Source organism: Vanellus vanellus (genome assembly GCF_965231255.1).
Source record: "Vanellus vanellus genome assembly, contig: HAP1_SCAFFOLD_786, whole genome shotgun sequence".
In the NCBI taxonomy this organism is placed as follows: Eukaryota; Metazoa; Chordata; class Aves; order Charadriiformes; family Charadriidae; genus Vanellus; species Vanellus vanellus.
Genome location: NW_028128053.1, coordinates 54,690 through 82,475, shown reverse-complemented (window position 1 = coordinate 82,475; position 27,786 = coordinate 54,690). Strand labels below are relative to the sequence as shown.

At 45.8% G+C, this 27,786-nt stretch overlaps 1 protein-coding gene across 1 annotated transcript in view; it reads right to left on the bottom strand.

Annotated features, from left to right (window-relative positions):
* Nucleotides 1-3,197: 3,197 nt before the first annotated feature.
* The window catches only part of LOC309684739 (AF4/FMR2 family member 1-like), a gene marked incomplete at both ends in the record, with an annotated part of 39,062 nt that continues 14,473 nt past the window's right edge, over nucleotides 3,198-27,786 (bottom strand). The window contains 12 exons of the mRNA XM_082500605.1: nucleotides 3,198-3,319; nucleotides 6,023-6,252; nucleotides 7,638-7,681; nucleotides 7,784-7,877; nucleotides 8,498-8,569; nucleotides 9,759-9,895; nucleotides 10,739-10,802; nucleotides 11,780-11,871; nucleotides 17,378-17,624; nucleotides 21,123-21,214; nucleotides 23,787-24,077; nucleotides 27,537-27,699. Coding sequence (XP_082356731.1) covers nucleotides 3,198-3,319; nucleotides 6,023-6,252; nucleotides 7,638-7,681; nucleotides 7,784-7,877; nucleotides 8,498-8,569; nucleotides 9,759-9,895; nucleotides 10,739-10,802; nucleotides 11,780-11,871; nucleotides 17,378-17,624; nucleotides 21,123-21,214; nucleotides 23,787-24,077; nucleotides 27,537-27,699 — 1,648 coding nt within the window. The remainder of the gene's footprint in view (nucleotides 3,320-6,022; nucleotides 6,253-7,637; nucleotides 7,682-7,783; nucleotides 7,878-8,497; nucleotides 8,570-9,758; nucleotides 9,896-10,738; nucleotides 10,803-11,779; nucleotides 11,872-17,377; nucleotides 17,625-21,122; nucleotides 21,215-23,786; nucleotides 24,078-27,536; nucleotides 27,700-27,786) is intronic.

Sequence of the window (27,786 nt, the reverse complement as noted above, 5' to 3'; positions counted from 1 at the left end):
GGTCAGCGAGTGCTCAGAGCCAGGCTCTGGCAGCTCTCAGAAGCTGACCCCAGCACAATCTTCCCTGAATCCCTTTCGGGAGGACAGGAGGCAGATGTCTTGAGGCGTGATCCTCCTGCCACTCTGAGCATCTAGATTTGCACCCATTCTTGTTCCTAAAGGAAAGGACAAGGGGCGATAAACAGGGGAGCAATTGAAACAGACATTTCTTGTATAGAAATTCATCCTTAAACCTCGTTCAGAAGGGAAACACTAAGACCATTCCGAGAGAAAAGGCAAATTACAATTTCTCTACAAAAAGCTGAGAACACGAGGACTCTTGCAACAACTCATAACACAGGCTACTTCATTTATTGTTTATTTCCCCAGATGAATGAATCAACCATTTCGGAAACTCCATCACACACAGGGCAGGAAAAAAGTTATTAACAAGAGGGACATACATCCCCCAAATAAGCTTAAGGTGTACAGATTTATAATGGGAACCAAGAGGGAGGGGAGAGGACAAAACCAAAAACAAGGACATTGCAGTCAGACTTTTGACTTCCTGTTACAGAAGAAATCTTCATCTCCATGTAAGTGGGGCTTTCAGCTATTAAATAAATGGCATCTTAAAAATAGAACATTTGACAATTTCAACACGTGTATTATTTCTTCTAAGTAAATATTGCATGGAAATGATGCTGCTTTGCCACCATAGCTGCCTCCTCTCCTTCTGGGACTCAACCATCACCGCTGTTTTTTCTTGGATTCATGGTTTTCTATCCTAATGGCAAATGCTATTTCCTCCACTGCTATGTTTTGGTTTGGGGTTTGTTTGTGGTTTGTTTTGGTTTGTGTTTTTTTTTTTTTTTTTTTTAAAGGCCTGAACAGGCCCAAGTGAAAACAATGAGCATCTTTCCTAACCCTTTGCAGGCCTCTGACCTGGCTCAAGGTTGAAATATGATGGCTTTTTAAAAATTACCTATTATTTAAACAGTCTTCTCCATGACCTGAAACAAAACATAGCTTCCTGCTATGTAGCTTGGTATTGATGCTTCCACAGATCGCTTTTGAAATGAGAGCCTCCAAATAGCCCCCCACATGCCTTTGACACGAACTGCCCGTGATCTCCTTTCCTCCGAAGCCCATGGGAATTTGCCCTGGGACTGGGAGCAGCCCTTGCACAACCGCCTCCACATGGTAGCAGAGCGCATGCTGCCTTTTCCCAACCATAAAGAAGCAAATGCCAATAGTTCATCTGCCTTCACCGGGTGTCTTCTTACCAACTTTGCTTGCCCGACACCCTTGCATTTGCTTTCCTAGGATCAGGACAACAGATTATCACTATCTGGGCAGCAAATTGACCAAAGGGCAGGTGAGGACAGGACCTGGTGCACCCGCGGGCTGCACCGAGTTGGAGGTAGGACAGGAGCAGTTGCACACCCTGCCTCGCGGCTTGCAGCAGGTCCCCCTGGGGCAGGCAAGCTGTGAGCAAGTGGCTCTCCGTTGGGAACCCGGCCTGGCAGCAGGGAGAGAGGTGGGTGTATGCAAGTGAAAGTACTGGGGGGGGAACACACTCATGTCCCTGCTTCACCTTACGCTTACCCCTAACACTCTGCTACGGTTCTGGCAGACTCCGACAGCGGTCTTCAGGTTCAATAAAGCTTTTTTCTTTCCCTCCTCCCCCTCAGCTGGTGATCCTAAGAATAGCTTTGATTGAAGATAAAGTCCGAAGAAGGTATCGACCCTCTAGTCTGGAATTGAGCTCCAAAGTGCACATCAAGACTTCAGGCCAGCTGGCCATCCCTGCGCTTCCTGAGAACAAAACAGTTAATGCTGAGCCCCTCTCTGTCCCTGGCTTACTCAGAGCAGTCTCTCCCCCAGGGAGAAGGAGCACAAGTGAAGTTTGATAGGTAAAACGGGGAGGGGGAGGACATGGACCTTTCTTCCACTGGTTAGGACAGCTTATCCCTGAAATGCACTATGGCTTTTAATAAAGTGAACATAAAAGGACAGTCCCTTGAAGGTGCGGGAAGACTAAGGCAGGATCCCAGTGGTCTAAGTTGCAGATTTCTAAGTTGCTGGGCCCATGCTGTAGTTTGGTTGAGAAAGAGCAAGTGAGTCATCTCCCACATGAAGGATGCCCTACTTTGGTACCAAATCCTGCTCTTAGATATTCACCGAGACCAGCAATGGTTGCAGGCAAATATCCAAACGCAACATTTGTCTTATGTTCCACATTCAGCCACGTAAACAGAAGCGATTCCTCCCCGTGTAACCTCTCAGACTCAGAACAATGTCCAAGCAACCACGGTGACCCAGTACAGCTGTCCACCCCCACCCATTGAAGCGACAATAAGCAACCGGACAAGGAGTCCTCAGTGTGAGCAATGTCCCTCCACCACAGAAGAAGGGTAGAGCTGTTTCCAACCATACCTGGTCATTTTGGCACCCCAGCTGTGTTTGGCTTACAAGCCTTAAACCAAGCAAGACCCTAAGTAACATAGCTCGAGTGCTAAGGGCATGTGTGTGCACGAGTGTGTGGCAAGGAGGAGGACCAGAGCAGCAATGACTTAAAAAGTGAACTTGCAGCGCTGAAGGCAGTGGCTTCCCCCAATTCTCAGGACAGCAGCTGGTTGACAAATGCAAGAGGGTTAGGTTGGAAAGCTGGCAAGGCAGACCAATTTGCTGTTTTTACTGTAACATAATGCTGTTCGGTGCTGATGAGGTTGCTACTTGCCATCTGAGGAACAAAGACACCAAAGATTGCATCCGTGCTTGCAAAAACACTTCTCTGACATGTCTTCTGGGCACACAACTGTTGTGGACTGTGGGATGTTGCGTAATAACGTCTGGAGGCAGATTTCCTTCTTGTCGGCACTTCTTCATGTGTGATTATTGTCCTGCTGGTTATTCGTAATAGAAATGTTTATAGACCATCAATACATCAAGCCATTCAGACAATTTATTGCACTTTGTCGTTTTAAAGGAAGGTGCCATCAACATCGAGGCTTTCCTCCATCTCTTCTTTTTCAAGGCAGCAAAGCGCTACCCTACAAACACCATTCAAAGTTTTTCCAGTGTAACCAGATCCATTCCACCTTAACTTATTTTCTCTTGCAGGTGCTTTGTATCCAACGATTCAACAAGTCAGACTGTTTCTGAGGCTTCAAAAGTGCAAAAAGTTCAAGGTACTTAACCACCTGGAGCACCAGTTAAGGCGTATTTGTTTCCAGTCTCAGCCACTGTAAACCCTGTCTAGTGTAGCGTACCAGTTCAGTCATGCTACTGTTCAGTGCCAGAGCGCACGTCGCTGTGCCGAGTTCAGCAAAAAACTCTGGAAAAAGGGTAGGGAGAGAGAAAACATGTGGTTGGTTTCACGTAACAGGCATGTCTGACAGGCAAGGGGGCAGCAAGGAGCGACAACAGCAGCACACTGTCAGCCGGCAAGTCCCATTAAACGCATTAATGCAAAGAGCTCAGCAACATTAGAAGGCTGGGAAGCATACCAAGCACACGAGGCAGGGCACATGAGAGGAAAACGTACTCACACACACCTGCATACACTGAACTGCCTCCCCAACCGCTGGGTTTAAAGGGACGTCGAGACTCCATGGTAGGTGGGCAAAAGTTTGGGTGTTCACACATGTGCTGTGTGCTTCCCCCAGATTTTAAACAGGCCAAATTCGAGTGTCTTTCTGAGCAATGCCCAGAAGCACACACAGCTGTCGTTGGACTGGTCCCTCTCCTTCATCCATCCTCAAACGTCGAAGGCATCATGATTTCTCAATTGAGCAGGTTTAAAAATTTGTATAGCTTGGCAGGCTATACAGCTCTGATTTGAGTTGCTTACAGCTGGGCACATCAGGCAGATTTAACAGAGTCCTATCCTGCCACCAAATTCAGGCACCGTGCTCCTCCTCCGGCACAGGCAGAAAATGGATCTTGCAGCATATCTGAACCTGCCGGGAGGTGCTGGCAGGCTAAATGCCCTGCTCTGCGCTGGCAATCATCTCGGCAGGTGACAGTGAGTTACAGGAAATTATCACACCTTTCCAAGACATTGCTGCGTGACCTGCCTTCCAGCAACACGGGCTCACCCCAGTCCCTCCAGCCTCAATCGTCTTGCCAGATACCTTTTGAGAACCTGGCCATTCTCAGCTCTACTTTTTTACACACAAAGATTGAACCTGGAGGCTGAAAATTTCTGCTTGGCTGTGCAAGGAACTCTTCAGAAGCAGAGAACACAACGCTTTCCTTCTAATACTTTCCAATTCAGAAGCAGAAAACGCATTTCCCCTGATTTTCCTTCTTTTGTTTACAAAATGGGTATCCATTCCCTTCATGGGGAACAGAAGAGCTGCAAGCAGAGACGAGGAGTCCAAACTCCCTGCCTGAGCAAACAGAAGTTAATCTGATCTGTGACCACAGCACCACGTGAAAGGAGAGTGACTTTACATGCACACATGCAACCTCTGCTCGTCATTGCTGTGGAACATCAGAGGCCAGAAGGCAACGTGTTACAGCCTCATGATCTGAATTACGCACTGCTCTGAAGTGAGGAGCCGGGTCCTGCACTGGAAGCACCTAGTTTTGGACCCGCCAGAAAGCACTTCAGCACAAGTGCCTTGGACATCAGTTATAACTAACTGCTTTCCACTAACTTCTCCATTTAAGGGAACTTGATAGCTGAAGGCCACTGCTCTTTCTTCTTCTTCTTAAGCCCTATGAATTGCATAAAAGAATCAAGGATGTGGCCTTTTCAATAGTTTTAGGTACTCACTCTCTGTACCTCTTAGAACCTGTACATTACACCAAATATCAACAAATATCAGAACTGGAACTCCTCCACTGTCCTGAACAGTGACAGCAAATGCAAAGCCTACAGGAGTATTTACTGTTCTCCTGCACAGATCCACTCCCTTGAGAGTATTTACTGCAACACAGAGCAGGTTTTGAATTTACTCTTGATTGATGAAAGATTGTGCTCAGGCTGTCCCCCCTACAGGTCTTCCTCCATGACTCATTCCTCTGGCTTACCAGCAGTATCCACTGAGCCTTCTGTGTGACAGTCTTTTATCAGCCTTTTGAGGACATAATCCAAAATACTACACATGAATTGCTGCTGCGAGCACAGATTTGCTCAGAAGACAGCCAACAACTGGAGCTACTTTATTCAAAGGTGACTTGCAAAGCCTTTTGAATTTCAGCAACTGCCTCATTAGCATGAGTACTTTTACAGCCTTCCAACAATTCAGCCAGGCGCATCATGGTTACTTTCTTTTGCAAGTTTGCCAACAGACCGTGGCAATACGTCCCTTTGCCCACAGTAGCTCACAAAACTTTGTGTTTGATGAAAAATGACACTGCAAATGCCACGTGGGATGGCAGGTTATAGAACTGCACCCACTCTAGGGCTTTTGCTTACTCACCACTGCTTGTACCACAGGACAATACAACTTTTTTATTAACAAAACTGTAAAATAAAAAAAGTAGCAGCAATTTTAGGAAATGCTACCGGCAAATACTGGTCACGTGCCCAGCAAGGACTCCAATTCAAGTGCTGCTCAGATCCTCTGTTAGAGAAGCCAGTTTCACCGTTTTCAAGACAAAAATACCTGGAAGTTTGACAAACAAACTAAAACACAATGCTACAGGCCAAAAAGCTGTTTTTATAGAAAGTGAACCGACTCAGAAAAGCTCTGCGCCCCAAAGGGAAAAACAAACAGCAAAAAACCCCTTACGCTTCTTGTGTTACCATGAAGCAAGTTGGCTGGTTTCCTGCATTTGATACGCTCATCCCTTAGCTCTTAGACGTTTGAGGATGCCAAGACAATCTTTTAATTGGAACACTCCTCAATATATCACCATCAAGTATCTCTGCCAATAACCTGCCAATATGCCATAGCTGTCTATTTCAACATATTTAATGCTTTGATCTTTAGGTATGGTGTTTGCTCCATTGAGTGTTAGGATTTAAGCGAGAACATACACATAACCACAACACACAAGACAGAAAAGCCAGAAGGCAAAAACTTACCCTTATTCTTCCTGGCCAGTGCATCAGCCTGTTCCCAAATATCATACGCATAGAGGATACAGGAAGTGATGTTGACATAGGAAGAGGTGATGCTTGGGATATTATAGGGGACAGTGATTGAAGAGCCAATGCTGTTGCCACTGCAGTTGCTAGCATTCGATCCCGGCTGAGAACTCACAGAACCGGCAGGAGAGGACATTGGAGAAAGAGCAGAAGGCATGCCTGTGCTTCTGCAGGAGAAAGAAACACCTTCGTGAACATTTAACTTCAGAGTTAAAAGCCTTGCCACGAGACTATCTTATGCCAGGAGCTATCCGCTATCATCCAGGCCTGCAGTATGGAGCGGAGGATTGAAAACTGAGATGTGTTCAGCAACATAACAAGTAATTGTCCTTCAAGTGCAAGGCCAAGTTTTTTGAAGTGATTTGCAACTCTAAGGACTCCTCTTGACAAAAGAAAATGCAGAACCAGACATCAGAAAGGGCCATCCATACCTTCCAAAATCTACACCTATTTGTGGAAGCCTTCACCAGATTATCTGAGTGTTTTCTTTCTAACGACTTCCATTTCAGGCATGCTGAAGCTCACCACTTATAGAGGCTGGAGCTTTCTGACAGCTAGTCAAAGCAGCCAGGTGCGCCTACCCACACTTATTTATAGATGTAGGGAAGCTACATGCAGTCAGCTGCCCGCCTTCCAGACACAGGCTGGCTTCGTCACATCACTTCACCCCCACCACTTCTACCAACTTAACTTTTAGTACCTGGTATGAAAGGGCTTCCACCACTGCTCTTGGGAGACCATTTACTTCCCAATAAACTATATTGTGCAAGGCAGCAGAAAAATAACTGGAATTTCAGCATTGATATTAAAGACCAAACAACCCTCTCTCAGCTGCAGAGTTTAAAAGGGACAGACGTGGAACCAGGTAGCTATCTGCCAAATGCAATTACCACAGCACACAGAAAAACTCTTTCTTACTCATTGTCGTAAAAACACAGGCCCAGTCTGCAGGGCATCAGGTGAAACACTGTTATGTGACAGCTTGCCCTTTGCTTTTGCTGCCACAGACACAGCAACGCTGCTGTAGATACATAGAAAGGACAAAACGCTCAATAACTCATAAATTAGAAAATTAGTTTCTTTTTCTTAATTGGTGACTAAGCTAAAGAGACAAATATTGAAGTATCACCTCAAAGTTATGCTACCCCAGGACGAAGGCATAATCATACTGGACAGTGGCCAGGGAGATGGGGATGCTATCCCATTAAGTCTCAAGGGATCTCTAACAGAAAAAAGATGACAACAGGGGCTTTGAAACAGCATAGTGACGATACCTTCCTTGCTCTGATCTGCTTATCTGGTGGAGAACTGCTCTTCTTGATATGCTGTAACTCTGGACCTCATAACACAAAAACAACCCCTTTCCAACGAGAAAAGACAGGAGAGAGAGAGAAGAAAAATACTCATGCCCCCTAACAGTGTGATTTCAGGTGGCAAGAAAGAGCGAGAGGTGAGGCGCTCTCAAATGCAGTTAGCAACTCAAATATTCCGGCTATTGTTTTCACTCACACCCTTACAGACGCATTACAACATATGTATTTTTAAATCTTACCTTGCAACACATGGAGAAGGTGCTTGTGTTACTCTGGAAGAACTCTGCAGCAAGGAACAGAACTCTTGTTAGATTTGGGCTATTCGGCCAACATCAGTAACTGCCGCAGCCATTCAGCTGGCAGATTGGTAATATCTGTGCCCTACCTTAAAGTGGTCATTCAGGATCCTGGAATACTTGATTGCAGTGTCTTTTTTGTAACGAAACATTGCCATGTGCAGAATGGACTGGCAGCGCATGCTGTGAACAGAAACACACCCAAGCGTCAGTGTTCATGCTCGCTGCTGCCTGCTCAGCAGTCATCAGCCTTGTGGGACAGAGGCAGGCACACATCAGCTGTACTGCAAAGTCAAGAAAGCTCAGAATTTCTCCTCCTCCTGCTCATCTTAAAAAAGGACCCTGTGAAAAAATCACAAGGCAAAAAAAAAACACAAAACAAAACAAGGGCGGGCCATGTCTGCTGTTATATTCAAACAGGTGCCCGACCTCTTATAGGTGCAACAGGCCCGTTAAACCCCTGTCCAGAAGTGCCTCAGCTATGTTCAGTGACAGCTTCAGTTACATGGCTCAAACATGGGCAGCCAAATTGCATTCTTTCACCTTAGGTGAAAGCCTTTGTGTGCTCTCAGGTTACCAGCAGATCAAATTTTAGAGCCTGTGCCTTCCACATGTGGTCCCTTGTGATAACGTGGCTCACTTTAGAGATGTTCCAGTTCATTCTGGTTTTTATTCTGTGGGTTTTTTCCCTTGTGGAACTCTGATTCCCATTTAACTCATTCCTTTGCCCCTGAAAGTAATGGGTCTTTCACTCTATCGAGTCTAAACACAGAATAGGAAGGCAGAGAAAAACAGTTACAAACCAAAACACGGCAAAGATTTTTTCATGTGAAGATGCTGAGGAGTCCGTAAAGGATTTCAATGTCATGATGAATCTAAGGAAACAAAAAAAACAGAATCTTGTCAGCCATCAGTGCTCTGAAGTCCTGCTGTTTATGAAAAAACAGCGCATGCCGTTATCTCTAACATCAGTCCAAAAGTCATGAAACCTAAACCTGCCTTGACTTCTTAAGTCCTGGCACTGAGTGCTTTGTATGATCTTGAGCAGAGTACTGTCTCAGAATGCGTTGTTTTCCACGCAGCACGAACAGATGTGACCCCTTATGCGACCCACTCTCCTCTTACAGTGATTACACGCTAACTTACAGGCCTGGGACCCAGAAGAGGTGCCCCTACTACTGAAGGTGAAATATTAATTCAATTGTTTCTGGACAAGACAGACATCTTAGTCGAAATGTTTCTTTTGGCTAACAACAAACAAGCAAGTCTCCTTTATGAAAATAAAGCAACAACAGCATCTTGGAAATACAGTCCATCAAGACCACAAAGCAAACAATGTAATTTAAAAAGTTTGAAGTCTACCACAAAAAAAAAACCCCAAAAACTGACAGCTGTTTCAGCTCTAAGGCAAGAAGTCAAATCAGCTCTCAAAAACACTCATATAACCTGTAATTTCGGTATGAATAACCGATACCTGCCTCTTTTCTACCCAATACATGGTTACTTGGGTTGTGCTGCTTGTATACGTCATATTATCTACGTGCATCTACAATGGCTGTGAAACTAAATGGGGAAGGTTGCTAAAAGAAACCTCAATAAAGTGTACTAGTAGAAAGACACATGGGAGAAACCAGCAAAGTCTGCCTTCAATCAAGCTACAAGACCTTTGGGACACAAACTGTTCTTCCACATGCTATATCTTTGCTTTGCTTTTTTTTAATTTAAATACTACTGAGCTCACATGCAAAAGCAACTTCAGACCTGTATAAAGTAAAAACTCCTTCATGGCCTTGATTGTCATAACCAGCATCCTCTGGTGTACCTCAGCTGCAAGGCTCAAATGCTGAGGAGGACACGGTGCCTACTTCTTCTGATAAGCAATGCTGAAGCACTTCAAAGGATTTGCCTCTGATGCCTCCGGATGGTCTTTCTCGTGCTTGTACAGCAACCTGAACTCTGCTCCATGGTGGGAATCCAAACTGGCCACAGTTGCAAACAAGCAATGCAACTAACCCTTCCCCTCCAAACACGCTGCCTAACCATCGCACTTTGAAAACCGCTTACTTGATGAGATCTATGGTGCCGCTGAATAGGCTGTGAGCTGATTTTGGTGCTGATGCATCTGATTCCAAGGCAATCCCATATTCAATGAAGGAGAGGGCAGCATCTAGGTACTGAAAGGCCCTTCCAGTCTTGTCGGTCTATTGGGAAGAAAATTCTCATTTTTAGACTAAGACAAAAACTACTTCTCTCAAGTGTACCTGATTTCCTTTTTTCTCCCTAGTTAGGCAGGATTTCAAGAAAGAAAAAGATGCAAGTCGGGCCTCCAGGAGATAATTAAAGGGTTCTCAGCAGTAGCCCTAATGTGGGCCCAGTCATCAGCTTTGTGTGCTCTGGCTATTTGTATCTCTTCCTCTTGCTCAATGTTTTCCTCCAGTAATTCACCATCTTCACTTTTCTTGGATATTATTTTCTGGTCTTGGAGGCCTGCCTCATGAGAGGCAGATGAGGCTTTTCCTCTGCAGTATTCCCCCACTTCGTTTTCACAAGTAAACGACAATTAGCAAATGTACATTATCTGACTGAGCCATAATTAGCAATAAAAAAAAGCGCTCATTCATACACACTGTTAAACTGCACACAGTGGAGAAAGTCAGTCCCATTCCACAAAGGGCACTTCCAAGTCTTGTTCGCCAGCAACACAATTACTGTCAGGATCCTGATGTTTCAGAGTAAACTGTCTTAAAACTAACTGTTCCTTGTATTTTCCGAGGACTTCGGGATAGCTCTGCAAAGCAAACAGGCCTGCTAACCTCAGGCAATGTCAATTCCAAATCCCGTTCTCCAGGCATATTCCCTAGATGTCTTTACAACAGAGGGAAATGTCTGAACATTTGGCAAATAAAGACAGCCTCCCCACATATAACTTGAACGTACTCCGAGTATGGAAGTAATGTTAGCGAGCGAATCTTATTCACATGCACACAGGTATTTGGTCCGAATGCAAGAGAAGGTTAACATTTTAGCACAGGGCCAGGACTTACCATTGCATCAGCTTTGTGCTTCAGCCTCTTGGCCTCTTCTATGTAGTATTCTGTCGGATGCTGTCTGAATTGGGGACAGAGAGTGGAAAAACAGAAAGCAGAGAAAAAGGGGGGGATAATTATCAATTTTACCTTCAGATCTATAGGATGCTATGAGTCCAAACATCGTGTTTTGGTAAGCCTGTTACAGTCTTATCAAACACACCTTACAATTATGATAATCACTAAATGAATGTTGTCTGCCTGTTCAGAAATACGCAGCAGCTGAACGCACAGATAAAATTAATTGATTTCTTAAAAAATGTATGTTAGAATGACATTGAAAACTTACATTTTGAAATAAAAATCCACCAGAAGTTAGGTTACTATGAGGCCAAGTTTACTTCTTTGCTCCCATGGAAAGACAGTAGTTGTGTGATCTCCTGCCGTTCCTCAAGTACAATACCACAAACACATTCTGATTGAAACATACAGTGAACTCTGCAGTACCACACTGTCATCTTGGACCAAGAGAGCTTGCATTCGAGCTATTTGCCTACAAGACATACGGTCACCAAGGCTTCTACAGGTCTTGGGTCTCATTCATGACACACATTTCTGTGCACTGGGATAATCTATTCACCGTGCAAATGGCACACAGCCACCTGTACACTAACGAGTGAGTCATGCCCTCTCAAGATAAAGTCAGCTGCCTGCCCAGCACCTTGTCACAGAGGAATTTGCCGCTTGCCAAGAAACACATAAATCAAAACCCATCACTTGTTGGCAGGCATGAGACACCTCTCAGAGTTAAAAAGTACCTAATTTCCAGAGTAGCTTCCCTCAAGCCAAGAACTGTTGTAATGAGACCTTTGCTTTGTGGGGGGTGGAGTAAGTCCCAGGCATGAGAAGACAGTACAGGGCAGGTCTCAGACATCTCTTCCTCTCTCTTTCCTCCCAAAAGAAGGGCTCATTAGGAAGCAGAAGCCAGGGCGGCTGCAGGGCCAGGCTTGCCTGGTGTCTTCAGAAAGTACAGACAAGGGGTGTAAAACAACAACTTACTCTTCAAAGTTGAGTTGAGGTCTCCTTGACTTGGAGGTACCATTCGTCAAAGAAGGCACTGGGAAAGGATTTGTGACATCCCCTACAGATCCCTGAAAAACAGAGCAGAGATAAAGCTGGTTAGAGAGATACATCTAAATCAATTCCAAAGCCTGGCTTTCCTAAATTTCAAGAGAAAATATTTAGTTGTCCCAGGCACAGTTTACTCTCCAGGTTCTCACCATCTTCTTACCTTCTTCCCCAGCACCCCATCCAATAACAGAAATAGAAACTTGGCTTCTTACCTGACTGCTAGTAAGGCTTAATACCACTCAAACTTTTCCCAAGCATTGAGAAATTAAGTCACAGGTTTGCTTGCACAATGGCTAAGACAGCATAGAATCATAGAATCAGTGAGGTTGGAAGGGACCTTTAAGATCATCAAGTCCAACCATTAACCTACCCTGATAAAAACACCACCACTCCTAAACCATGTCCCTAAGCACCTCATCTACCCTTTTCTTAAACACCTCCAGGGATGGTGAATCCACCACCTCTTTGGGCAGCTTATTCCAATGTTTAATAACCCTTTCAGTGAAAAAATGCTTCCTAATATCCAATCTAAACCTGCCCTGACATAACTTGAACCCATTTCCTCTTGTCCTATCACTTGTCGCCAGGGAGAAGAGGTCAGCTCCCATCTCTCTAAAACCTCCTTTCAGGTAGTTGTAGAGGGTGATAAGGTCTCCCCTCAGCCTCCTCTTCTCCAGGCTAAACAACCCCAGATCCCTCAGTCGTTCCTCATAAGGTTTGTCCTCCAGACCCTTCACCAGCTTTGTAGGCCTTCTCTGGACACGCTCCAACACCTCAATGTCCTTCTTGTAGTGAGGGGCCCAAAACTGAACACAGTACTCGAGGTGAGGCCTCACCAGTGCCGAGTACAGGGGGATGATTACTTCCCTAGTCCGGCTCACCACACTATTCCTGATGCAGGCCAGGATGGTGTTGGCCTTCTTGGCTGCCTGGGCACACTGCTGGCTCATGCTCAGCCGGCTGTCCACCAACACCCCCAGGTCCTTTTCTGCCAGGCAGCTTTCGAGCCACTCCGCCCCCAGTCTGTAGCGCTGCATGGGGTTGTTGTGACCCAAGTGCAGGACCCGACACTTGGCCTTGTTGAACCTCATACCATTGGCCTCAGCCCATCTGTCCAGCCTGTCCAGATCCCTCTGCAGAGCCAATCTACCCTCAAGCAGATCAACACGCCCCCCTAGTTTAGTGTCGTCTGCGAACTTACTGAGGGTGCATTCGATCCCCTCATCCAGATCGTTGATAAAGATATTAAAGAGAACGGGCCCCAGCACCGATCCCTGGGGGACACCACTCGTCACTGGACACCAACTGGATTTAACTCCATTTACCACCACTCTCTGGACACGGCCATCCAGCCAGTTTTTTACCCAACGAAGAGTATACCTGTCCAGGCCATGAGCAGCCAGTTTCTCCAGGAGAATGCTATGGGAAACGGTGTCAAAAGCCTTGCAAAAATCCAGGTAGATAACATCCACAGCTTTTCCCTCATCCACCAAGTGGGTCACCTTGTCATAGAAGGAGATCAGGTTTGACAGGCATGACCTGCCTTTCACAAAGCCATGCTGACTGGGCCTGATCACCCTGTTCTCTTGCATGTGCCGTGTGATGGCACTGAGGATGATCTGCTCCATGACCTTCCCAGGCACCGATGTCAGACTGACTGGCCTGTAGTTCCCTGGATCCTCCTTCCGGCCCTTCTTATGGATGGGCGTCACATTTGCCAACCTCCAGTCAGCTGGGACCTCCCCGGTTATCCAGGACTGTTCATAAATGATGCACAGTGGGCCGGTGAGCACTTCCGCCAGCTCCCTCAGCACCCTTGGATGGATCCCATCTGGCCCCAGAGATTTGTGCACCTCCAGGTGCTGAAGCAGGTCCCTCACCATTTCCCTTTGGACTACAGGGGCTTCACTCTGCTCCCCATCCCTGTATTCTAGCTCAGGGGTCGGGGAATTCAAGGAACAACTGGTCCTACTGCTGAAGACTGAGGCAAAGACGGCATTAAGTACCTCAGCCTTTTCCTCATCCTTGGTTACTACGTTACCAGCCCCATCTACTAGAGGACAGATATTATCCTTGGTCCTCTTTTTATCGCTAATATATTTATAGAAACTTTTTTTGTTGTCCTTGACAACAGAAGCCAGGTTTAGCTCTAGCTGAGCTTTGGCCCTTCTGATTTTTTCCCTACATCGCTTTACTACCTCTTTGTAATCCTCCTGGGTGGCCTGCCCTTCCTTCCAAAGGCCGTATATCCTCTTTTTTTCCCTAAGCTGCAACACTAGCTCCCTGCTTAGCCAGGCCGGTCTTTTTCCCCGACGGCTTGTCTTACGGCACACGGGGACAGCCTGCTCCTGCGCCTTTAGGACTTCCGTCTTGAAAGACATCCAGGCTTCCTGGGCTCCTTTGCCCTGGAGGACTGCCTCCCAGGGGACTTTGTCAACCAGGCTCCTGAAGAGCCCAAAGTCCTCTTTCCGGAAGTCCAAGGTGGCAGTTCTGCTGACCCCCTTCCTTGCTTCTCCCAGAATTGAGAACTCTATCATTTCATGGTCACTGTTGCCAAGACGGCCTCCGACCATCACACCCCTCACAAGACCTTCCCTGTTTACAAACAACAGATCCAGCAGGGCACCTTCCCTAGTTGGCTCTTTCACTAGTTGTGTTAAGAAGTTATCCCCAGTACCTTCCAGGAACTTTCTAGACTGTTCCCTCCCTGCTGTATCGTATTCCCAGCAGATGTCCGGCAAATTGAAGTCTCCCACGAGGACTAGAGCTCGCGGTCTTGAGACTTCTCCCAGCCGTTTATAGAATATTTCATCAGCCTCCTCATCCTGGTTGGGCGGTCTATAACAGACTCCTACTACAATATCTGCCTTGTTAGCCTTCCCTCTGATCCTTACCCATAAACACTCAATCTCATTATCACCATCATTTAGTTCAAGACATTCATAACACTCCCTGACATACAGGGCCACCCCCCCGCCTCTCCTCGCTTGCCTATCCTTCCTGAAGAGTCTATAGCCATCCATGGCAGCACTATAGCTATGCGAGTCATTCCACCATGTTTCTGTGATGGCAACTACATCATAATTACCCTGGTGTACAATGGCTTCCAGCTCCTCCTGTTTGTTGCCCATGCTACGTGCATTAGTGTATAAGCACTTCAGCTGGGCTATTGGTCCTTTCTCCTTTTTACTGGAGGGAGCTGAAGTTCTGCCATCCCCAGACATCTTCCTAAGGAGCCCGGTTACGCCCCCTGTCTTTTCCAAGTCTAGTGCCAGCACCCCACTTTCAGGCTTTTTGCTAGCAACCTTGGATCTATCCCCATCCCCCTTCAAACCTAGTTTAAAGCCCTGTCAACGAGCCCCGCCAACTCCTGCCCTAAGACCCTTTTCCCCCTCTGAGACAGGCTTTTTCCGTCTGCTGCCAGAAGGCCTGGTGTCCTGAAAAGCAGCCCATGATCAAAGAACCCAAAATCCTGCCGACGACACCAGTCTCTGAGCCAGGCATTGATCAGCTGATATTTCCTGTTAATCTTCCCATCCATCTGTGCAATTGTTGGGATAGAAGCAAACACTACTTGTGCTCCTGATCCCCTAACTAGCCGTCCCAGGGCCCTGAAGTCTCTCTTCATCGCCCTCAGGCTCCTTCCTAGAATTTCATCATTACCTAACTGAAAGATCAATAAAGGGTAGTAGTCAGTAGGCCTGACTAGGCTAGGGAGTTTCCTCCGGATATCCCTGGCCCCAGGAAGACAGCAGACCTCCCTACAGATTGGGTCCGGTCTACATATGGGACCATCCACTCCCTTCAGAATCGAGTCCCCTACTACAAGGGCCCGTCTTTCTTTCCTAAATGATGATGTCGTTATATGAGGTGTAATCTGTCTTGGCTTCAGTGGCAACTCAATGTTTGGCAAGCCACAGTTATTGTCATCCTCCTCTTCCCTTTCAAGGGCATCATATCTGTTCTGTAACAGCACCTGGGATGGCGTGGGGGTTACCTGGGAGGCACGCCTGCCACGACGAGTGGGGACTTGTTGCCACTGGCCCCTGTCTTCTGAATCTCCACATTCAGACACAATGCTAGAGGGTGTGGGGTTCATTGTATGCGGAGCTCGGTCTCCCTGGGGTGCTTCTCTCAGGGAAGACAGAGTGTGACTCCAGTTATCTATCTCCTGTTCACTTTCCCTTAGACTTCTTAAGCGGCTTACCTCCTCACGGAGCTCCATCACTAGCTGAAGGAGTTCCTCTACTTGGGCACACCGCCCACAGGCCTGCTCACCGTCACTATTCAACACCGGCGCAAGAGAAGGGCACTCCCTACAGCCCGACCCCTGGGTGGCAGCATGTTGCCACGCTAGCTCTGTCTGGGTGGCCACCTCAGAGCTGCTCGGTGTAGAGCTCAGGAAAGCCATGGTTTTCTGCCGAGTTCTTACCATGACGTTCTGGCCGGGTAAAGAGTTTTTTAGTAACTTACCGTCAGAAGAGCTGCGCCCTGTTTGCCCACTCTCACCTCGGTGACGCCCGGGGTGACGCCCACCAGCTGCCCGCGTGGCCGCTGCGCTCCTGAGCAGCCCGTTTAGAACTGCCGCGGGTGACGCTGGCTCCGCCCCTGCCGCGTCAGCAGCCCGCCCCCGAGCTGCCGGCTCCGGCACCAGCACGCGCCAGCCGCTTTTCCCGGCTACAAGAGCCCTCAGAAGAGCCCTTTGCCAGCCCGATCCGCCGCCATCCCCTTCCCCAGTGAGGCCTGACCTTCACTGGAGCTGATCTCCTCGGCGACTGACCGAGTTTGACCGACTGACCACATTTTTCATGGCCACTAGCCAAGGCAGGAATGGGTAATATCCATTCACACTTATTCCAGCTTAACCACACAGCAACTGTTGATTCTCTGTTACTAACTCCATTATCAGGAAAAAGCAAGCAGTTAGAAGCCAGCTAATACAGTGTGCAGAATCTGGCCTAACACACACAACAACAGACTAGACCACACACCCCCAGCCACAGGAAAACAGGAATAGAATTGAATTTTCTAATAAAAAAATGCAAAGATCCAGCTGCAAGGATCATTAATAATTTTGTAAGCAAGCCACAAAACCTTATATCCAAGCTGCAGCCAAAACCACGGGTTGATTGTTTCTTACTTTGAAGCAATCCACTCCTTTCTGTAAACACACTTATTTTTACGCCAATATTGTACTTGCAGTCGCCTACAGTCAGAAACGGTTACTGCCATAAACATGCTTCTCTTGCCTTGGGTTTTTACACGGTCATCCCTTTACACTATTGTTCACTGGTGAAATGAAAACAGCTGATGGAAAGTCAGCAGAGAAGTTACAATGCAGGCTTTCGGGCTAGCAACATATGGTCCCAGACAGCCATTAAAGGAGCAAAATTGCTTCAAAGAGCTTTCTTTGGTGGCTCATTTATCTTCCTTCCTTTTTAATATCCTCAGAGCACATTTCTAAAGACAATCACACAGCGCTCATGAGTTGCAGGAAACATCCCACCAGTTATAATGGATACCTACTTCGATGCCCTTTGGCAATTCAGCGTGATTTCTCTCCACTTTCTTGTGCTTGGAGAACAAAGGATCCTTGTGGTCGCTCTTGTTCCTGGCAGTGTTATCCATGGCAGGCAGCTCACCAGTCTCACTTCTGGGTCTCTTCTGGGCCATCTTGGTTGACTTTGGTGGAGGATGTGCAGGAGACATGGGTGGCAGAGGTGGCGGTAGCAGGAGATCTCTCTTCTGGTTTTCAAGTAAAGCTTTTGGTGCTCTGGAGATGGGAAGCGAATTCAGCAATTGGGATGAATATGGTGTACATATAACGTAACTAAGTTTTTTAAAAAAAAACTACTTCATGTACCAATTCTGTTTAAATTTCTCTGGAAGTATAAGAGGACTTGTTAACATAAAGAATCAAACAAAAGCAAAATGAAACTTCAGGGATTTCATTGTGCATTAGATACCACATCCTCAGCTGCCAACACCACACAAGAAAGTTTCTTTTCAAGTAGGAGTAAGATTTGTCCTTGGAGTAAAGACTTGCAACCAGAATATCAGGATGTTGCAAAAAAGGCATCCCTCCAACACAGCCTCTTTTCACTGAAAATGGGAGAGGGGTAATAACAGCAACTAAAATCCCTGGGACAAATCACACAACAAGGCAAATGAATTGCAGCACTGACTCTCTCTCCCCATTATGCTAGAAGATATCTTCTATGGTCAGAAATACTCACCCTGACACTTGATCCTGTATATGCTTTGACCGAGTTTAACTGAGTTGTTCCTTTAAGACTTGCCAGCTCACCCACACAACATTTATAAAGTTGAGAGGATTCAGGTGAGAGAGACTTAAAATGCTGTGCTTTATAATGGCAGAGGCTATCACATTTAATAACACGGTGGCATATCAGTTTTGTGATCATCCGGAGTTAGGATTACCAGGGAACTCTGGCAGCTTTAAGCAGCACCAGATAGCTCTAAACCTTGTTTCTCTACTGCTCACTTACATCGTTTTTATCCAGCTTCTCAAAGTTTCGAGGAAAACACCGAACAGTGGATCCCAACTCATGGATTGCAACATCAGAAGAGCAGGAAATTAAGTTAAACCCAGTGAGAAGACCGAAGCATGACATTGCACATCTTGCTTCATTCTGCTGTGCACAGGACAGTCCTCTCCTGCCTTCCACAACCCACTTTTCCCATGGTACAGTCCCTACTCGCTGCACACATGCTCCCCAGCTTCCCTACCTTGGTACAGCTCTCTCCCCAAAAACGCATCCTTATCCTTCCCACTCTGCAAGCCAGAACACGGCTAAAAGGGGTGCTCATTTTCACTGAGCAAAAGGGAGGAGTGAACCCCAGAATTAAAGCCCTTCTGTATCCCTTCATACAACTAAATGTTAGCCCCAAAGTCTCAGTGCTTTAAGAGCACGTCAATGTTTTCTCTGCAGAAAAGCAGTTTAGTCGTATTGTCAGGACACAAACCTCAACGCTACATACCAATCCAATACCTCCAATTCAAGCAACAAGCAAGCAGGAATTGATCGCAGTGCCCCGTGACTGATGCATGAGCCTCCCCTCTCAGGGACACTGCCCATTTGAAGACATGCTCCTAGAAGCATTAGCTCTAGCAAAGAGCTAGCCAAAATGCTGGCAGTACACTGGTATGCAAATTATGGGTTAAGTTTCAGGAGACGTACCAGAAGCACTGCAAATGCTATGCTGAATAAATGAGAAATTCCTGGCCATGAAGGCCATCTGAAATTCCACAGTTTCATGATTCAAAAGGCATGCTGGCTGTGTGTCCATTAGGTCACATACAAAAAAGACAAAGACAACGAGATGATTTTGGTGGAAAAGGGAAATGCTCCCTACCCTTACTCACCTATACATACAACTCTGTTTTCTGGATTGGGCTTTGTGCGTTTCACCCATATACAAATTTGGGCCAGTCACTGCAAAAAGCTTATTGGCTCTGCATCATGTTGGTTTAGTTAGAGAAAGGGGGAGCTGCACACCTATGTGCTTCTGAAGCATCCCAGTTTAGCAGCCTCACACGGCAGCAAGGGAAGAAACCAGAGTTCTGCAATGTCCATCACATCCACCTCTGTGTTGTCAAGCTGGGAGAAGACAGGTCCCACCTAGCACAGACACCGTGTGCACCAGCAGCCAGCCGATAAGTACAATTCAAAGCCTGTCACTGGTGACAGCAAAAGCAGCTGAGGGAGCAGACAGTATCAGCATTGACACATGACTTTTTTCTTTCATCAGAACCTGTCCAATTAAGAAAACAGCAACAATCACCAAGTCGAAATTTATGGACATTCAGTTACACTTAGCAGAATATCCTTTCCCAAGAGGCTGCCAGAACTCTCTCTGCTCAGTCATGGGAACGAGAGTCATGACTTCAGGGCTACACTTTCAGCTATTTCACCTGTTTGCGGCAAGAATCTGATCAAGCAACTCAACTTGTCTGCACCTCGGTTTCTCTGTGTGCAAAACGCGTTCACCTCATCTTCTCACCTTACAAAGGCTAAGAGCTTTAAATGCATGTGAAGTACCACGAATCTGACAAAAAGCTTTCTGCTGCTTCTCATGCAGTGAGAGCACAAACTTCCCCAAAATAAGTATGACAGCAGAACCCAGAATGAGGAAGACATGGGCAAAGAAAAAGAAGTTCGTAGTATCATAGAATGGGTTGGGTCGGAAAGGACTTTTAAGGATCATTTAGTCCAACTCCCTTTTTAAAACCATTTTAAGGCTAATTCCATTTCTCATGAAAGCAGAAATAACTGATGCTTGAACTCTTAAGTCTTACTCACCTAGAATCACAGAATAGTTTGGGTTGAAAGGGACCTTTAAAGGTCATCTAGTCGACACTTTCCCCCTCTCCCCCCGGCAGGGACATCTTCAACCAGAGACATCTTCAACCATCTTCAACCTCTTGCCATCCCCTGAAACCCCTAAACTATCATGCAGAACAAGCACATGCTACTCCCCACAGAACAGCTGCCACCTCCCAGATCATCTAGGGCAATCATCTGCTGACAGATTACCACCATGGTAGTTTGCAGAAGGGAAAATGACTCCTGCATCCCGCAGGCAGGCAGTCTACCACACTGTTTGTAACTCAAGCAATGTAAAATTCTTTTGCACTGATTTGTTTCCTGCATCTGGTCTGAAAGACAGCAGTGCAAATGGTTGCCTACCAGCTTAGAAGGAAAAGCAGTATGGGCATAACTGGCAACTAAACTTCTTGCAGCATAAACAGATTTTTTGAGCTATGCGTAATACATGGATCAGAGCACGCAGCAACATAAGCTGCAGGATGGACAAGTTCATGTTTAAAATAGTAAAGTCTTCATTCCCATCTCAACTGTAGGAAATCAAGGCAAATGCAACAACATTCAACGCTTTTGCAGCACTGTAAACCAAGTATGGGAAGACAACAAGCCACTGAAACATCAGCTTATGCTTGAATGATTAGAACCATAATCCTCAGCGTTAAGAAGACAGAGGAAGATAGATAAGTGACACCCAACCTTCACATCTGCAACAAATAAAAAGGTGAATAAATTATATTCCCATAGCCACATGTTTGGTTCCAGGATGTAAAGACAAATCTGCAGCAGATTAAGTTTCAGAAGACACATTAAGTTATAAGCAAACTCACAAGCATAAGCACAGGAGATACAGTTCCTCGCCTTAACCTTTTTGAGAAAGACTCAGCTTTATGCATCTTTTTGCCATCCCACCACTGTATACTCACTTCAATTTATGGGAGTCTTTGTTAGCTGAAGACTGCAATGGTTTTGTTTCTTTTTCTGATTTCATTTTCTTCCTATCAATCTCCTTCTCCACTTCCCTCTAACAGGAAGAAAGGAAAAAAAAAAAAAAGAAAAAAAAAAGAAAATCACTCAGGTTTTGAATGTGCAGGTAAAGTACAGACGAACACATCTAAGTTTGACTGATTCTGGTTAAAAAAAAAAAGACAATATAAGATACTGGAACTGACAAAGTGGAAACCCAGAGCACACCGGATATAGATTTCCGGCTCACTGACAAGTATCCTAAAATGACATTATCTACTTTTGCTTGGATAGATTAATTATTTTGTAGTTGCAGGGATGGAAACGCAAAACCTCTTGTTGCCAACAGTAATCAAAATTAAGGCACATCCATTGCTGAAAAATAGCATTTCATCTGTTCTGGATGGTTGTGTGTTTTTTTTTTTTCTCCTACTCAGTATGAATTGTACAGAAATGTATTCAGATTCCTCCTGGCAAAGTCATGAACTGCAAGCAATTGTGTTTTGTGATAGGCCTTATCAAAGGGAAGGAAAAAACTGCATTCACAGGAGAGTTCGATCACTCAGATTTCCAAGATGCACAGGGGCTTTTGGTTTCAACAACAAGAATCTGATACCAGAAGAACAGGAACCATTAAGGCAGAGAGGTAATAATACTTTTAAATTGCACTCGATAGATCTTAACAATACAAAGCATCCTCATCTGCTTACCTGAATCAAAAACTTCAGAATAATTTGCTACAAGCCAAGAAAATGTAAAAGAAACTACACTGATAAGTCAGCGTTACCCATAGTGCGCCTGGTGGCAGCCAAAAGCATTCCAGGACTTTCTGTCTCTCTCTCTCGAGTACATCCAGGTTTACGTCACTGTGGCGGTGCTCAGTGGGTTATGCTCAGCACAGAGTCTACCTCTGGCAGCGTGCTCAGGGCAAGCCTCAAGCACCTAGATCACGTCCTTAAACTGTTTCCCAGGTTGAGCTCCACAGTGCCGCAAAAGATGTCTGACAGCTGCACCTGACCAAACTGGCTGTGATGAAGCCTGAGCCTCCAAGGACACTGATGCATGCTGATATAATACAGATGTTGAGTCTCTTAGGAGGGTTTTCCTGCAATCAGATACTCAGGCTGCAAGGGAAGACACGTCTAGTATCAAATAGCTCCTCTCTTGGCTCTTTGAGACAACAGAAGCAGCAACAGATTTACTGCCTGTTCACCTTTCTCTTGCTGCTCTGCAGGAGGGGGACTGCCGGGGTCTCTCAAGTTTCTTCACCATTTTCCTGCTCTTCCCCACAACTATGGGAAGCTCAGAAAATGACAAGACTAAAGGAAACCCACGTGGGAACCAAGGTAATTCACCCACACATGCTAAGCCACCTGCTCTGTGAGGAGGACCAAAAAGTTACACAGGCACTGAAACGTCCACAGTGAATACCCATTCACCTTAACACCTGCAGCCAACTCTCTGTGCAGCTGAACCAGCTGGCTGGAAGTATATCCACAGTCCCCTTTGGCAGTTAGCTTTCAAAAACACTCATGAGCTACTACCATCGCAGTTAAATAAAGGTCTGTCTTGGAATTCAGGGGAAAGCAACTATTAACGCTGAAGGACTCTACAAATCCCCTTAGTGGATACACGCATCTTTTAAGCATTAGCATTGCTGCTAGCACCACAGCAGCTCCAGGAAAACCAAAGACATTTTCTACATATTTATCCAAGCGCTGAGATCCAAAGCAGGGTTTAGTGATGGTTGTTACTATCAGTGAACCTGGTTCAGTCAAAAGTCTGCATTTATGGAAAAGTAAAAGGCACGGGGCTGCTGCCATCACCCCTAGTAATAACACAGTTTACATCTGCCGAATTCAGTCCTCTTTGCATAAGCAAGCCTTCACAACTGTTTCATGGAAATAAATAATTCCACACAGGAAAAGACTACGCTACTCTGACTGTGGTTGCGTGACTAAAGGCAGCAGAAGGTGCATACATGGACAAAACCAAAAACCACAGACCAGGGTGGCCTGGGTCAATTGTCCCTGTGGGCACCCCCACAAACTGCAGGCAAGGTGCTCTCCCACAACAGACACTCAATGGGTAGCACAGATGACTCCACAGTCTGGAAGGTGCTTCAGATACTATGCTGCTTTTCAAGGAGTTGCAGGGGGAGGGGGAACTGCAGCCCTACAAAGCTCTGCTTGGGCTGAAAGCAGAGAAACCCACAAATGCTCCCAGCAGGCTGGCCAGCTGCATGCTGTGACACAGCCTGCTGCCCAAAGGTCCTCTCTGACATAGGAGGGCTGAGGTTTTGGTGTCTGAGAAAATTAGTATTTCAAGAAAACACAGAAAAAAATGTTTTAAACCACCAAAGCATTTGTTAGACAGCTTACAAGGCTTTTCATTTGCTCAGCAGGGGATTTGTGATCAACAAGAAACATCTGTGGAAAGTTTTGGTACGCATTCCCTTTAGAAGTTTGATAGCACCTTTATAGGAGGAGCATAATGGGTGCACTCCCAACCTATGAAGCAGAAATGAACTCTCCACACGGGTTTTTCAAACACCACCTTGGCCCTTGTACAAACCCACCTCCCCCTCCACCCCTCACCTTCCTCTTTTGAGGAAGACAAGTCTGCCTGAGCGAGGGCTCCTCGGTGCGCACAGGAGACTTCTGGCAGTTGTGTTTGGTTGGCAGATGAGTGTCCTGAGGAGCCCTGGCTGCTCGGCCGGAGCTTTTGTGATGAGGCTCCCTCGGCTCAGCGTGCTGGTGGGAAGAATTGCTGCTGATGCCATCGCCCTGCTCCTGGCCCTCCTCACATCCATCCCCATGGGCGATTTCGCTGAGACTTTTGGTTGGCACTGCTGGTGGGTTCACCTTGGTCAGCCAGTTGTTGAGCTGCCACTTATTAGAAGTTGGTGGGTCAGGCTGCAGACAAAAAGAGAAAAGAAGGATGCAACACTGATGCCTTTATGGGCTATTTCCATCCTAGCACTGCTTATCAGAACCCAGTAAAATTTCCTCCTTATTGTTAAAAAAGGCGTGAAAGTGAAAGACCGTGAGACAGTGAGGATGCTCTAGTATGTGCACATGAACACTTACTTCAGGAACACAGACCTCGTTTTTGCACAGGATCAAATATGTTGCACAGCACTCCTGGTTCTCTGCTAGCCCTACCTGTCATCCAGTAAGAGAGTAGTCTACATGAAAGCTTCATCTTGGTTTGCCACTAACCAACATTGTTGCACAATCAGACAACGTCTAAAAAAAGCAGCAATTGTAAAAACGGTTTAGGTGCTGTCCTCACAATGCTTTTGGAAAGTTATTTGCACACAGCAAAACGGACAAGGGGCTGTGCCAGCTATCACATCTCATTGAAGTTTGACAGGTAGGCTGTCAGGCTCCTGTGGTTTAACCAAAAGAAAACCATTTACCATAAGAAATTGTATGGCTACCGCATCAAGTCCAGCCTCTTCTGAGTCCTCTGCCTACACAACTTAACACTTGCTTCCCTCTGGGTCAAGCAAGGCATGAGCAATGACCAAGGTCTGAAGGCCTCTGGAGTCACAGTTTAGGGCTGGGCTGGCCACTAAATGAATGACAGATGTTTTCTATTAACCCCTCTCCCTTCCCAGAAGAGAGAAAGGAGAGAGGATAAGGGAGAAAGACTTACGGCTTGAAAAAAAACCCTAAACCAGCTTTAATGAAATATTAACAATAAAAAGAAAATATAATAATATTAATAAGAAAATAATGAAATATATACAAATATATATAAACCCAATATCGAGCTCCCAGGATGACAATCACGTCACCAGCCAGCACTGGGGAAATCCCAGACTGGACTCAGCAGCAGACAGGAACTGGGTGCAGGAACACACAGATCAGGATCAAAGGCAGAACAGACAGAGTCCTCCTCCGACTCCAGCCACTGAAGAAAAGGGAACTTGAGCCCTTGCTCCCTCAGCTTTATAATGAGCATGAGGCAGATGGGATGGAATACCCCGCTGGTCAGTTTTGGGTCATCTGTCCTGTCCGCTCCTGCCCGCTCTTCTGCTTCCAACTCGGTACATAACAAAGTTAGCTAACCCTGGTTGATACAGAGATAAGTATAAGCAAAAGCCTCTCGGCATACTATTCCTTGGTACTAACTATAAGCATCAGACTTTTTGATTGCCAGAAGCAGACACTGTCTGAAAAACATACCATTGATTTCAGAGAGTGCATTCAGTTAGACCAGACTAAACTGAAAAGGAAAATTATTGAAAAGGAACATTAGTTTTGTTCTATCTCAAACCAGGACACACGGTCAGATAACGTAATGTGGTCGCTACAAGCCCTGCTTAACCTAACAGTAGTCTGACAAATTACGAGAAAAAGAGCAGAGAGATGATCAGAGGGCTGGAGCACCTCTCCTATGAAGACAGGCTGAGAGAGGTGAGGTTGTTCAGCCTGGAGAAAAGAAAGCTCTGGGGAGACCTTATAGCAGCCTTTCAGTATCTAAAGGGGGCCTACAAGAAAGACGGGGAGGAACTTTTTAGGAGGGCATGTAGCGATAGGATGAAGGGGAATGGCTTTAAACTGGAAGAAGTTAGATTTAGATTAGATATTAGGAATAAAGTTTTCACTTTGAGGGTGGAAGGCACTGGAACAGGTTGCCCAGATAAGTCGTGGAAGCTCCATCCCTGGAGGTGTTCAAGGCCAGGGTGGATGGGGCTTTGAGCAACCTGGTCTAGTGGGAGGTGTCCCTGCCTATGGCAGGTGGATTGGAACTAGATGATCTTCAAGGTCCCTTCCAACCTAAACCATTCTATGATTCTATGAAAAGCAAACCCAACTAACCCTAAAAAAAGACAACAGAAACTGCAAAGCAGGAGCATTATTCTCTGGGGCCTGTTCTGAAAACACCACGTATGGGTCAGCATCACTTAAATGTGTAGCTCATTATTTGGGCACCATCATGGCACAGTTACACTCCTGCCCTTACCGATTCTCCCCAGTCACAACTCTCCCTTCTCAGAAGTCCCACAACTCTTCCCCAAAAAGAGAAAGCCTGAAAGGTTTTCCAAGACTAATGAATCTCTTCTACCACAATTTTCTTCTCTATCCAGACTCAACTCACTGTAGAACATGTGGATAAACAAAACATGTCTTCAACTGTGTTTCAGAGAGTCAATCTAGAAACCTGGTTTAAAAACCAGTTTGGTTTTACCGTGGGGTCGTAAGAAAAATTAAACCACAAATTCCATTATAGTTTTCAGACAACACAAATCAGCTTTGTTTTCATTAGAATTTTAACTCATTAGCCACCGAAGAGCATTTTTTTTTAATTTAAACACTATAAAAACGTGGCCAAAATACTTAGCAAACTTCAGTTCATAATGTAGGTAGCTAGCAGACAGTGGCATACTCTGATCCTTTTCTAGCACCTTCTACCATTGGTTACCTTGTTTGTGATCTACACCATCATACGGGCTTTCCTTAGGTATTCCAAACACAAAGAATAGTAAGAGACTTCAAAAAAAAAAAAAAAAAAAAAAAAAGAGGAACTATTGCCTATAGGTCTTAAAGTCTGTGCTTTTGCATGTGAAGAACTGACTATAAACAAATGGGCCATGTGCAATAATTTGCTCCTTGAGCACCATGGATGAACAGTTTGCTGAATAAAAAAGGATAAGATGGTCAATGGCAAATAGCTAGGATTTCACTAAAGCGAGAAGGATCTTGCAATCCAGTATTTTCAAAACAAAGCAGGCAGGATTGGGTAAAAGAGTAGAAGTATAATATCTGTTTCCTTCCAAAGACAACCGCATTGCAGAAGGCAAACTCCGTAACTGAACTGCTGGAAGGTGAAGTGTATTAGATATGAGAAGAAAAGCTATGCCTTCTCAAAACTTGTTTTCTGCACATAAAATTCTCCCTTTCATGTGCTTCTAAGGCAAAAGAAAGGCTCTTCTTCACATATCAGGAAATTGGTCTCACCCTGAACCAGCCCATAGCCTCAGCACTCAGAAAACCTGCATGGGCAGAGGTGCACCCCAAACATCCCAGACAAGCCGTGCTTCTCATCTGTGCCTTACTTGTGTCTCCCCAGCGATGACACTAATTCCTCCAGGAGTGCTAGACAACGATGCCAAAGTAGAAGGGGGAACACTTCAAGGTTAGGCACGTAAAAGTCTAATTATGCTGTTACTAAGGATTATTTAATTGACAAACTCTAGAAGGGAAGCAAAGGGCAAAAAAGTCTGATGATGAAGCAAAGATGTCAAGGGGACACATGAATGATGACGTTATTTCAGGTCTCCTGTCCTGACTGCATTCAGGCAGCAGAGAGTCTGAAGCAAGAGGCTGTATTAAGCAGCCTCTACATTTTATTTTAATATTCACCTCAGGCGCTGACGCTCTCGCAGGGTCGTTTGCTTCACTGTCACTGGAGGTGCTCTCTGAGGTGGTCTCCGAGTCTGAAGAGCTGTCTGAGTCACTGGTGCTCCCTGACTCCGAGCTGCTGGAATGTGCTGATGCCACACTCTTGGGCTGGGACTGTAGGGCACTGCTAGACCACCATGAGCTAACATTAGAAAGCAGCATGGGCGAAGGTTACTTATTATATTGACACGGCAAGATTCAAAAGTAAAAC